The sequence below is a fragment of the Meleagris gallopavo genome, chromosome 3 (genome assembly GCF_905368555.1).
Source record: "Meleagris gallopavo chromosome 3, MGAL_WU_HG_1.1, whole genome shotgun sequence".
In the NCBI taxonomy this organism is placed as follows: domain Eukaryota; kingdom Metazoa; phylum Chordata; class Aves; order Galliformes; family Phasianidae; genus Meleagris; species Meleagris gallopavo.
This window is the reverse complement of record NC_139406.1, coordinates 27,028,390-27,042,200: the sequence shown is the minus strand read 5'-3', so window position 1 is coordinate 27,042,200 and position 13,811 is coordinate 27,028,390. Positions and strand designations below refer to the sequence as shown.

Below are 13,811 nucleotides of genomic sequence, written 5' to 3'. Positions count from 1 at the left end.
TTGATGACTGTTGATCATGTGACAATCACCTTCATGTCAAGTTGTTCTTTTAGCTCTTGGAAATGGATATAAAATTTGATACCCCAGCAAAGAGGGACAGAACAGGGATTTTATAACATTGACAAGTCTTTTTTTTTTTTTTTCCTTTGCTTTTCATTGCTACTCTGAATATGAAAGTCAAAGAGTAAGATCTTGATCTTACAACAATTGTTCTCCTTTGTTGTTCATAGGCTGCTAAATGTGTACCTAAATATAGTATATGCCAGATGAGAGAGTTAATGTTGCTATGAGAACCTTAACCTCAGCATTTCCTAGGGTTTTATGTTTGTATGTGGAGAGCAAAAAAGCAGTGATCAAATAACTCACTTTTTTTTTTTTAATAAGTGCTGTCTAATGACTTGTGTACAAGTGGTGCTATCCACAAATTATTGTTATTACTGCTGCAGTTTGTTTGAAGTGCTTTCTTTCCTGCATGAGCTGTGCAACAAAGGAGGCAAAAAGAGCCACAACGTTGACCTATATATTTATTTCATTGCAGCGCTTGAAATTCCCTCACTTCACAAAGCTGTCTCAGTGCTGCTGGGCACTGAGTGGGGGAACTGGGTGGTACTCCAGGGCTGGGGTTGGTTGAGCTGCTGCTTGCTTTGCAGATGTGCACAGAGTGTGCTTAAGGGGCTTTTCTTCACCAAAGGTTACAGCTCCAGGAAGCATGCCCCAACTACCTTTCTGTTGCAATTCAGCTAGGCAATTAGCAGTTCAAGGGTAACGTGCATGCAAAGCTGCAGTCTTCAGCAGCTTTGGATTGACCAAACGCCTCCTGCACTTCCAGCAACTTTGATTCTACTCCTATAAGCCCATGAACACACAGAGCTTTCAGAAAAATGATCACATCAAAACGGTACAATCTTGGTGTACTTGCCTGTGACATAAGTGCCATAAGGAATAAGTCACTCTTTCTGCTTGTACAAGGTACATGTATTTCAGTTCACTTTTCTTTTTTGTTAACATCATTGATGGTATGCTTCTCAAGTCTGAACAAACAAGTGACATTTGAGGATGAATATCGAAACTTGCTGGATTGATGTTGAGTTTGTGTGGCTTTTGGTACAACAGAAAGCTGAAATGATTCTTTGGTGTATTTTAATGGCTTCCTGTGATGTTTGGCTGTTACAAAGGAAAACGTGTGAAGAACTAACATACAGAAGCCTTTCCTCTGCTAGGTTGCCATCAGATGGTCTCTCGTCGTAAGTGCTCTCTCCTTAGACTCAGCTGGGAGTCAGAGCCCAGGACAGCAGAGGTTGGTTGGCACTGGCATCAATTACATTGTAATCTGTTTCAGATTGTACAATGCAAAAGCTGATCCATTTGCTCCGAAGATGTCAGCATAACTTCTCTTCAAAGCCTGAGGGGTTTTTTTTGTTTGTTTGTTTTTTGTGATGATTATATACGCTTTTAAGTTTTCTTTCGCACCGAAAGGAAAGAAAATAGCACAAATATTTAAGTGGAGAAGGAGGAGGAAAGTAATGTGATCGTGACACAACTGGGCTTACTTTTTTTTATCCTCTCTTGTAGTGCATGCTGTTTGCATTACTTGATGCACGCAAAATGCTCCGCTTGGTACTATGAGGTTGAGGAGCTGAGGCTGGGAGATGAAATAGCCATGAGGGCACTCCTGATACACAACCCATTATATGTAACTAGTGAAGTGGTGAATATTAATCTTCTTTTAAATTTTTAATTTTTAAGCCTTTGTCTTTAAAAAAAAAAAAAAAAAGAAAAAAGAGAAGAAAGCTGGAGGAAAGAATTCCTCGCAGAACAATGGCGCAGTCTGTTATCTGCTCCTCTGCGCTGTAAAGCACTGAATGTTCAGCCAATATAATGCTCTGGTTGGCTTAGCATTCTTAACCTTAATTTTGAATAGAAGGTGCCTTGTGCTGCTGACGTAATTGGGGCCTTTTGTAAATCACTGTTGCAGGCAGTGCTGTTGTATCTCACTGCATTTCTCTGAGGGACGCAGGGCAAAAGTGTCAGGCTAACTTTCTGAACCCCACTGCAAGCTAAACGATTTCATTATTGCAGTGCTTTCTTCAGAATGATTTCTGCTTCATTTTCTTTTGCGAATATTAATTTCCAAATAAATTTTGCAAGTGAAATAATATTTCTGAGGGAAGAAGTTTGATTGGGGACCCCTTCACGTCTTTAAGTGGTTAAAAAAAAAAGGGAGGGGGGAGGGAGGGAGATATGATAGGGAGTGTGTGAGGATTGGGTTGAACCAACTCACTTCAAGACCCCTCTGCTAGTGAAATATTGTTATCTGCCTCTTTTGTTGCTGGAAGTGTCTGAAAGTTTTGAGCCGAATCCTTACTGTGAGTCAGTGGCTCTGCTGTGGCTATAGGTCGTGCTCCGCAGCACTCTGCAGAGCAAGGCATCCTCTTACACTTTGCATCAGCTTCTCTGGGACCTTGGCGGTCTCGCCTCTGCAGAGGGATGGGGTTTCACCTCGCTCCTCTCTCCCGTCCTCTGTTGTGAGGTTCAGCTCAGGCCGTTCCGTCTGCTGCTGATGGAGTCTTTTATATCCCTGATGTCAGTGGCGATACGCGGCCTTGCGCTGTCCTTGATGGCAAACACAGCACTATTAATAGTCAGTGATGTTAACTTCTTAATTCCTGCGTGCAGCCTGTCCCTTGGCTTTAAAGGCACCATGACGGAGCACCGCTGCGACCAGCCGTGGCCATAAGCGTGGTAGGGTTTTTGACACAGCTCTGCTCATGTCTGTGCAGTGAGATACCAGCGTGCTTCCCCAGAGCTGGTGTCAGGCCACATGCAGGGCGAGGAGGGATGGCTAGGAGCATGAGGAAGCATGACCTGAGTGGGTCTGAAAGGCAGTGCAGGTTTCTTCCATTGGCCGTACCCCACCAAGTCTTGCCATTCGTAGGAGCAGGGTGGTTGTACAGCTTACTCTGGTATGAGAGAGGCACCCTTGATAGAAGAGCTTTCCTCCTGCCTGGAACCGGTCAGCAGCAGGCACTGGGTGCAGCCTCAGCCCCCCAGGCTCAGCAAGGCCTAGTGGGGAGCTGTTTGGGCTGCTTGTGAGGGACAGCACTCGCTGGTGTCCAGCAGAAAGTAGCAGGGAATTCTTTTCACTCATACCATTCCTTTTCAGTCGATTGTAATGGGAAAGCAGTCAATAAAGAAATTGAATTAAATGGGTATTATCGCCTCCTCTTTCCCCGCAAACTGGAGCAACAACTTTCCGTCTCACTCGCTGTTGGGTTTGTAGTTTGCCGGCCTGATCAGAGCGCTCTTTTTTTAAAGACAACTTTTTGCTGTCCGGGCTGACTCCTCCCTCCGGGCTGCAGCGGCCCACGGGGCTTCCCCTTCGGGCTGCCGGAGGGGTGCCCACAGGCCGGCGAGCGCGAAAGCGGGTTTCCTTTGTAAGTTTTTTGTTGTTGTTGTATGGGAGGGGTGGGGGGGTGGGGGGGGCGGGAATAATTTGGAAGTCTGATAGTGTGTGGGAAACGATTACATCAGTCGGAGGGAGGGCTAGGATTGGTCTGCGCGGTGTGGTTTGATTCACTACCGCAAAGGTTGCGTGTAACCCTTTGAGCGGAGCTCGGCGGGGCCGCTTTGCTCCGCAGCCCGGGCAGGGAGGCGACAGGTGCGGAGCGGGCAGGGCCCGGCCCAGCCCCGAGGCTGGCAGCAGAGCAAACTCTCTGCCAAGAGGCGATCGGTGTTTAAAATGCCATCTTGTTCTTCCGACTGCTGCCTCTTACGTGCTGCTGAGGTAAGATTTTCCGTCTCGGATTACCCTCCGGGTTTTTGTTAGGTTTGTCTTCTCCGGCCAGAATGCGGCGTTGGAAGCGGGGAGTTCCTCTCCAGCGTCAAGCTGTGGGCTGGTGGGGGACATAATTCCCCAGCAAGTGTGTCTGTGTCGTGTCTGAGCAGAACAATACCAAGAGGAGAGCATCTGTGTCATCCAGGAGGTGGGGAGAAGGTTCCTGACTTGCTCTTTCTCTCTTTTATTATCTGGGATGTGTGGGTCAGTCAGGTTTGGTTCTGAAGCACTCGGAATCCGGGATGGAGAAGTCGGCAGGGAGAACACTGCATGTGCTCAGCTGCGCGTGGCACTTCCCCAGCACGGCAGCCCAAAGTTAGCGGGGCTCCACGAGCCATTTTCTCCCCAGGGTCCTGGCCTGCCGCTCTGCCAACATCCAGAGGCCTCCAACCGCACCGATGGGAGAACAGCGGGTGCCCACCACATCTGCCTTCCTGCACCCCAGTACCCTGCAGGAGCACTCACTCCCTTCATTCTGTTTCACATTTGCTTTCCTTGCACAGCCTGATAAAGAACCTACTGCCGGCTTGTTCCTGTCTATGTGGTCCTGTTAACGCTGCTTCATCTTTGTCTGGTGCAGGGAGGCACTGGGGGAGGGGCAGGAGGCCAAGGCCTCACCACCAGTGCTGCCCAGTGCCACCCAGTGCCACACGCCCGCCTGACGTGCCCCTGCTGCCGCTCCCCGAGCCCAGGCACGACGAGGACTCGCTCTGTCCGGCAGCGGCTGTGCGGTTTGCCTCTTTCCAGAGCTGCTGATCTGTAAGTGTACCCTTTATGTTGCAGGATGTAAAAGTCTTTAGTGAAGATGGAACGAGCAAAGTGGTCGAGATTCTAGCAGACATGACAGCCAGGGACCTCTGCCAGCTGCTGGTTTACAAAAGTCATTGTGTGGATGATAACAGCTGGACTCTAGTGGAGCATCACCCTCACCTAGGATTAGGTAGGGAATGGTTAAAGGGGTGGTGTGGTTACCTGGGGACGTGACGGGTGGTTCATGTGAATGTGCTTTCAGCTGGATCGTTTCCTTTATGCTGCTTTTATTTGTGACATTAGCTGAAGCTACATACGTGCCTTTGTGTATTGCAATTTGTTGTGTTAAGCCTTTCTCTTGTTTCCCATCTTCTATTTTTATTTTAAAAAATAACAGTAACTGTCTAATCCTCATGCTAGAGCTCTGTTGCTACCTTGCTGCGTCTGAAGCTATTGCACATAAACAGCTTAGGCAAATTAAGCCTGATCCATGGAGCTGGTCCTGTGAACAGCTCAGCTCATCACCAGTCGGAGCCCTGGACGAGCACACTCGGTTTCGCATGCCCTCAGCAGTGCTTATGAAAGCTGGAGCGCGGGTTGGGGGGAGCAGGAGGAGGCCAAACTTGACCTGGGGAAGGAAAACCAGTGGCATCACCGGGTACACGGGCAGACCCCGGACCAGTGGTGGCATCTGCTCCCCAGGCAGCATTCTTCACCTGATTGGAATTAAGGTGTCATGGTTACAGTTCCAAGAAGGCAGCAAGAAGAAAAACTGTGGAGAGTTAAATAACACCGCAAATCGGTTTAATTGCACTACTCGAAAGAATCTTGTGTTATTCAGTCTTGCTTTTCCTGTTATTTTGTGGCTCTGATGAGTTGTGAGGCTCTGATGCACAGCATGCAACTACATATTGCTCAGATGTGCTGTCTAAAATTCTGCCATAGAATAACGCTTTAGAAAGTGTAGCATTTGGAGTATTAGTCGATATGCTTAAAGGTGAATCTTTTCTAGAAAATAAAGGAAGACGAACTGTAAGCTGCGGTCAACAGCACTAGGACTGTGACTTCTGTCTGTAGCTAATAGAGTTCTTTAGTTCTAAAAACGCAATTCAGAATCCTTATGAATAAAAAAGAATTTGCTGGAAATGTAGTGCCCCACATTGACACTGCTTAACACAGATTCACTGCTCCACAGAATAGCACTCAAAAAAAGAAAGAAAAAAAAAAAAAAGAAAAAAAAAGAAAAGAGGAATCATTGGATATTCTAATTATTCAGGGATTTTAATTGAGTATCTCTCCTAATATACAAATTTATGAAAAAATTAACAGGAAGCATTTATATATAGCTGCGGTATACTTTCAGTTTTGAGGACATAGGATGAGGTGAAGAATTAAGGTATAAATTACAGAATCTTTATGTCCTTTGCTTCTTGTGCCATATGCACACTTGTAGCAGCCTTTACAAATGTTGAGTTTTATCAATGCTCATTAAACTACCAGGCTCCCTTTTGCTGTATTCCCTTTCCCATCATTGCTGATTACCAAGGTATTGTGTAAACAGAAGCCTTCTCCTTTGTAACCAACATCCTTCTCCTGCCAGATTCATTCAATGATGCCACAATTCAGTGTTTGTGACATCACAATAGCTTCCATGGTGACTAATTGTGCTGTCAAACTCTGGTGTGTGACATCTCTGAATGAAACGGGCAGGAGGCTGATTAGGAAATCAAAAGCTTCTGTTTACACACAAATAACTTGGTAATTAACAATGATGGGAAAAGAGCAAGATACTTATCAGCTGCTTTTATATACATTAGAGCCTGCCTGTCTCGGGGCTCTCGCTCTCAGCGGAGCACAAAGGCTGTCCCACAGAAGTAGGGGTGTAGGCGATGACGCCAGCAGCCACCAGACTTTGTCCCCAGGCTCCATAGCTGAAGGCCGCGCAAAGCAGCACATTGTTTGAGGGCGTAAGGCAAACGTTTCAAGTGTCGAAAAGACACGATACAGAATTTACATGTTTAGTGTTTGAAGGGATGTGGGCAGAGAAGGGGATAAAAATTCATCTTTTGGGGACCAAAGCATTCATTGCGACATACGCAATGAATTTCAAACACCAGCTTCTAGGCGTTCACCCTCTTGTGGTTGCAGTTTGAGTTCTGCTATGTGGCTGCATACTTTCAGGTTCTTGGTGACCTAAGTGCCTCCCTATGTATGTGAAATACCGTTAGATTTAGGTTCGAATCTCCTCAGCTCAGGTGAAGATACCAGTAGCTGACCGAAGTTCCATATTTTTCCCTCTAAAATTAAGATAGCACATCTGATGTAGCAGAAGTATGAAGCAATGATGGATAGAAACTTAGCCGTGTGGAAAGAAAAATGTTTTCAGAGCAGCGAGAATCCTGTGATCCTGTGTTTCTATAGAAGACATATTGAGATATCTTTGCTGACTTGATGCTGTAGGTGGTAATCCAGAAACCCACCAAAAGAAGCAAATTGCTTTCATTTAACATCTTTTTCTTGGGCTTGCCTAACGTTGGTTTCAGAAGATTTCTGTTTGCAGAACCAGTTCATCTTTTAGTACTGGGCAGACTGAGGACAAGAGTAAATCTTCAACGCTACTGTGTAGTTATCACTATGGTGATCATCTAGGTCCCAGTTTTTAAGAAGCCTTCCTCTAACTGGTTACCTTCCACACATACTCAGTTGTCTTCCAAACAACATGCATGTTTGCAAATAATAGCTATTAGATTGCACAGATTATTTTTGCTTTCACTGGAGGCAATGGTGGCAATCTATCATGAGACTTGTTTAGGTTTGACGTGTGTAAATGATTGCTGCTGCACTTTGCAACTAGTATCTATCTAAAATGCTTTGTGGTCAAGATGTAAGCAGTGTGAAACTTTATCATGTTATTTCATTTGTATTTGGAAATACACCTAAGCTCTTCTTAAAACGTGCTGTTCTCCTCGTGCTACGCCAATCTTAACTATCATTAATTTAGGAAGGGAATGAGATATCTGTATTAGAAATTAATAGAAATAATAACGCAGAGTTTCATGCATATATTTTTTGTTTACACGTGTATTGAATTTGATTTGCTTTAATATGAACAAATTAAAAGTGTAACCCACACTGCTTGCTAAAATACAAAAACAGGGTGGGCTTTTTTTTTCACACTAATTATGGGACATGCCTGTGTGTTGTTCAGTATGGAATCTGACTAATTTTCCCACCTTGTGTCAGTTCCACACTTCTGTATATGTCTAGTTGGTAATGGAGGGCAGTTTGGAGGAAAAAAGAAGTATGTTCTGTCCCTCCAGCACCTGCTTAGAGGAGACTGAGTCAATCCTATCTGATAAGGAAAGAGATATTTCTGGTCACTTTTGCTGCTTGAAGACAAACTGACCTTTTCAGGCTTCAATTGAACTTAACAGGCTGACATCTGTGCTTCTGGTTTTGTAGAAGAAAGCTCAAAGCAGGGCTGAAGTTTAGTCCAGACCACTTGTACTAACCAAATTGCCCAGGCCTTTCCAAGCGTTCAGCCATAATGGAATAGTGGCAAGCCAACCAAGACTAACTTCCTTTTACACACTTGACCTGTGAATGCCAAACTGACAACTGTTCTTCTGTACTGCAGAAGAAAGGAGACATGGTTTGTCCTTGCCTTTAGGCAAGTCTACAGTGTGTTAGGAAAGCAAAGATCACAACTTTGTGAGGTAACAGAAGCATCCAGCAGTAGAACATTTCTTTCAGGGTTCATACTGTGATGAAGATTACTATCAATATAACTTAGTGAATTTTTTTGTAGCAAAAAAAGAAAAAAAAAAAAAACAAAAAACAGAAAGACCATCCACCCTCAAAGTCCTACCATTTTCCTCATGGTGTGAAAAGAGGAGATTTGACCTAAGCAGTTTCCTCAAACCATGACAGTAGCAATAAATCAGTGGCAATATTTGAAACTTCACCTGTGAAGCCTCTAGATAATGTAGAGGGATTCAGGTGATGAGGACTCTGGTAGTATGAAATGTCGTTAAGTTATATCAGTGGTAGTGTTCCAGTGTACATTAGTCAAAAAACTATCCCTAAAAGTGGTGTTATGGCTAATGCATTAGGAAGCAGCTCTTAATGTAAAAGCCACCAAATGTGGAAAATTCTCAGCATTAACTTGTTGGAATGCAATCTGTAGCAAAGCTGGACATCGCAAAAGCATGGCAAATTCTGAGTTCATCATTGAGATGGTGATGACTGACAGTCTAAGTGCAGATGAAAGACAGTGGGATCATTCAGAGAGGAGTTAAATTTTCAAAGAACTTAATGTCATTATGCCAACTCGGATAATTCAAGTAACATTCAAGAACGTGCTGCTTTTTGAGATACCAGTTGCTTTATATCCAGAATATTCCCCAAGAGAACCTGAGTAGCTGCCTGGCATTTCTAATTGTGAGAATGCAGGGATGCAGGAATATGAAGTGGGGAAGGGGCTATCCAAACTTTTTTGGTCAGCCAGTCACATGATTTGGATAGAGCTACATGAAAGTCATTTTTTGTTTGACCTCACTTTTTATTCCCTATTATATATAAGAGGAAAGTACTGGCTACAAGACTTTTGAAGAACATTACATATTTTCTTAGAAACTTTTGAAGATTTGCCAAGATAATGATTTCATTTAGTAGTGTACACTTAGGCCAGTTGCCCTCTTTTAAGTTACTGCTTTCAGTGAATTGGATTTGTTAAGCTATCTGATCATGCTTTGATGTGTCATTCTTTTGACCAAAGAAGTAGTGGTTATAGGGAGTTACCTTGTAACCAAATGTAGAGCAGAAAATTGCCCTGTCATGTGTACAAAACATTTGTCTCTGTCAGTATTCTTGTAAAGTAGATCCTGTGACCTTTTTCATAATAAACCCCATTGTCTAGCATCTACAATAAAGGCCTGAAGTTCACCTTGAAATGAACTATTTTAATAGAGCGTAGTGAAATAAGACACTGTATTTCCACTGTAGTTCAAGACCTAACAGTGGCCTTTTCACAATTTTTCCCCCTTAAATCTTTCAACGTTTCCAGTTCCACAGGAAATAGAAAAAATCCAAGGCAAAGATTAGTGTGTATTATTTAAGCTACTGACAGACAGTGAGGCACGCTAAAAAATCTTGTTTCTTCTTTTCTCAGAAGTCCATTCTTGTGTATCTCCAGCATAGGATATTTTTAACAAACTCTGCCATGTAACATTAAACTTTGTAATGCTAAGCCCTAGTTCCTTTAAAACCTCATGACACTATGATTTGAGAGCTACAAAATGCTTTGTTAACTTCAATAAAGATAATGGAATTATACTAGGTTGCTTTCACTAATATTCTCTGGAAGTTGGTTTTGCTGCTTCTTCTAGTTGGTTGTGTGCTAACATTATGTTCTTTTTCCACAGAGAGATGCTTGGAAGATCATGAGCTCATAGTTCAAGTTGAGTCCACAATGGGAAGTGAAAGTAAATTTTTGTTCAGGAAGAACTACGCAAAATATGAATTTTTCAAAAATCCCATGGTGAGTCTTTCTACTTCATTGTTTGTACCACAGAGGAGGATGGGTTGCAGTAACAGTGATGGGCACTGCTAGGTCTTAGAAGATCTATTAAAAAAAGAAAAAAGCACAACAAAACCAAACAGAAATCTTTCCAAAGAAATTGTAAGTCATGTTTATATTCCTTGTACTCTATTCCCAAACTGAAAGCCTCAACTGTTTTTCTATGTTGAGGCTTTACATACTTGTTTATATACTCGTTCAAAAATCACCATTGCTGCGTTGGAGTGTGACCAACACAGAAAAATCTTTATTGATTCAAGAAAAACAAGCAAAAGTGAAATTTTCTCATTCTTTCCCAAAGTTCCTTGATTTGATGCAAGTTGATCAAATAGTATACAGTATCAAATTGTTAATTTCTGAGAGTAGTACTAAAAAAATTTCCTTGTAACCCCTTGTTATGTACAAGGAATTTACAGTTCTTCATTATATATATATGTTGAACGTTGTCTCCCATATGGCTGTGCTTTACAAGTGTGCTCTGCCTTTGCTACTCATTGAAACTGACCCTCTCCATGCCCTCATGCTTATCCATGTTAGAAAAGTAAGTGATATATCATAACTGTGTGTAACACTACTCTTATCATGCCCTTAGAATGATGTAATTTTCAACTGTCTGCAGTGTAGTTGCTTATTTGGGAATTACTTCTCAGATTTTATCTGAACAGTTAAGTGGGAGCAGGCAAGTGACATGAACCTATGTCAGTTGGTGCAACCCATCTAAAGAGTTGAAGGGAGGACAATCTAAAGAAGGTTTAGATTAGAACAGATTTTGTGTCAGTCTGGCATTCCTGATGCCAGAAGCAAAAAGATACCTGAGGTCACATGAAAAGTCATTTCAGAAGTTATTGCAGGTGAGAAATTAATTTCCTTCCTCATGGACAGTCAGGCACAACTGTTGCATCCTCACATATGTTCCTCCACACACGTTTGTCATTTCTTAGTGCTTGCTTTGGAATTCATGCCTTGATTTACTGCTTGAAACCTTCTTGCACACAAAATGTAATTTTGCGCTTCTGTTGAACTTCCCATCTGATAACCAATGAACACCTGAGTGTTTTACAGAGTGTTTGGTATCATAAGAGCTAGCACATAGATTAATGTGGTATGCATTAATTAATAACAGAGTAGGGGAGTAAGACGCAGAATGCTTGGCATTCAGTCCCAGACTCTTGCAGTCTGAGAATAAATCATTCTTTTCGTTTAAGAATGCAAACGCTTCCTATCCATTGCATTAGCTATTGCCATATGGCACTGTTTCTTCTCAAAGAAGCTGGTAAATGTTAGCTTTCGTAATTCATTGTGCAACCTACCTGGCAGAAGAGTGATTTCTCTTCAGTGCTTCTCTTTATGCCTTAAGGACTGAAATCTATATTGCCTGAAGAGTGGTAATGTTTTCAGCTAGAACATTTTTTGTTGTTATTCATCGTGTTGTAGCCATTGTTTTATTTCAGTCATTTCTGCATGTCTTCACATGCTTGAAATAATGTTGAAATATTTCAAGACTGATTTAATGGAATTGTACTGAATTACATGAGCATTTTTAAACGTGGTAAAAGGAGAACTGAAGGAAAAAAATGTAAATCAAGTAATCTGTTTAGCAAGGAGCTGTTTGACTTTTGTGATGTAAAGATTCAGCATGAATGAGATATTGTGAAGAAGGGCTGAAAATTAAAATGTCTGCAGAAGCACCTTGTTTTTGTGGTAGGCAATATTTGCTTTGTGATGACAGGATGGGGGAGAAGAGAATAGATGCTTACTTTGACATTATTCAAATGTAGCATGTGAAGCAGGGAATGTGACATCAGTCAGAATCGTTGCACTTGTCCTTTTTAAGTTTTTAGTATTTCATTTCCTAGAACACACAGCTGACTGGTCATTACAAGAAAAAATATTGGACTGTGTTATATCATCCTGAACTGCAAATAGATATAGGGGTAGATTTTACAAAAGATGGATTGAAAAGTTTGAAGTCCTGAGTGTAAACTCACTGAACAACAACTGAAAGCACCAACAGTCACACATAAGCCTTTTCTCATGCTTAAAATCTGTGAATGGTAATTCATGTGGAGTGTTCTGATGGAACTGAGCAAATTTTAGGTTCAACAGATGCAACACCGAAGATCTATATTTTGAATAAAAGAAGAGTACAATCGAAGGTAAAAGTACTTAATGGAGATTCTGCAGCATTTCCACATGACATTTCTTTTAATGCATTTTCATCCTGTTTGGCTCTGCAAGTTAGAGATATCCTTTTATTTCTCCTGTTCTGCAGGCAAGTGGAGTTACAGAGAGTTTGTGATAGCCTTCCTGGATAACATTGGTAAACACTGAAATTCAGTGGCAAAATGTGCAATAAATAAGAGCAGGACCACTTTTCCTGTCCCTCCCTAGAAAGCAGAGGCCTTTAAAGACCCAGAAAGCCCTCAGTAGAAGAGGAAGCATTGGGAAAATGAACTTAGGAAGTACTGTGTACAAGATGTTTAAAAATCCAGATTCTGGCTGCATGGCCTCATGGCTTACAGCTTTGGTGACCAGAAGGGAGGAAAGAATGGCACTTAAAAGCCCTAGTATTACTTTGTCTGAAAACAGATCTCCAAGTTGATTTAAGAATGATAGTTTGATAAAATTATGACTGCAACAAAATTTCACTGATTCTATATAAAAGTGTTCAAATATAGTATGACTTACATTTGTTTTCTTGTGTTTAGAATTTCTTTCCAGAGCAAATGGTTGCCTGGTGCCAACAAACAAATGGCAGTATTCCACAGTCACAACTTTTGCAGGTACTGTAAGTTATCTGTGTGCACAAGGTTTTGGAACTGTAGGGGAGAGGTTAGGGGAAAGGGGAGGAGGAATTCAAAGGTCTAGAAATGGCTGGTTGGGGAAAGACTGGTTAGTTAGCATGTATTATTAATGTTGAACCTGACAAAGAGCTAACTCATTGGCTTTGAAATGTAAGGTACAAACATAAAGTATTCGTAGCTGTATTCATATGTATTTGTTCCATGGTTATTGAGCTTTCTCAGGTAAGTGCTCTGTGGGTACCCAGAGACAGCCACCTGTGTGTATTACTGTCACAAAAGGACTTACTTTCTCTCCTCTAGCGTTTTTGTGCTAGTAGCTGCTACCCCCCTTGCTGACTTCTGTCAGTAGTTCAGATAGAAGTTCTAGATTATGCTTTGGGTTCCTAATCCTAACACACCAAGTATTTTTTAAAGTAACCAAAGTAAATGCATGCAGATAGTTACAGAAAACAAGGTGTATTATTTGCAGAGTTAAACCACATAAAGCTTTCCAGCCCAAATTACAGGTGTGTGTACCCTGTGCATGTGTGTTGTTAGAGTGCTGTAATCTGGGTGGCAGTGACTTGTATGTGCCCTGAGTTTTTACTGAAGTTTTGATGTCACTGTATAGTTTCTTGCTTGCTCATGAAGGAGCTGTGGTGCAGTCAGTTAATCTTTGAGAACAATGCAGAAGGGCTACCACTCTGACCTGTAGCTTGTTCACTTAAACCTTACATTTAAGCACGCCATTCTAAACCTCTAGTCAAATCTTCTTCATCTTAAGTCATTTTCTCAAACAGGAGACATTTAACTCACAGGTGCATTGAGGCCAAATTAAAATACACTGTTAAATAATACCATATTC

The 13,811-nt window shown here is 42.0% G+C and overlaps 1 protein-coding gene across 3 annotated transcripts in view; it reads left to right on the top strand.

Annotated features, from left to right (window-relative positions):
* GRB10 (growth factor receptor bound protein 10) overlaps positions 1-13,811 on the top strand; it is a 138,231-nt gene that overhangs the window by 105,025 nt on the left and 19,395 nt on the right. For all 3 annotated transcript variants that reach the window (XM_085220499.1, XM_085220500.1, XM_019613859.3), the window contains 3 exons: positions 4,619-4,775; positions 10,009-10,124; positions 12,872-12,946. In XM_085220499.1, the coding sequence (XP_085076625.1) occupies positions 4,619-4,775; positions 10,009-10,124; positions 12,872-12,946 (348 nt within the window). The remainder of the gene's footprint in view (positions 1-4,618; positions 4,776-10,008; positions 10,125-12,871; positions 12,947-13,811) is intronic.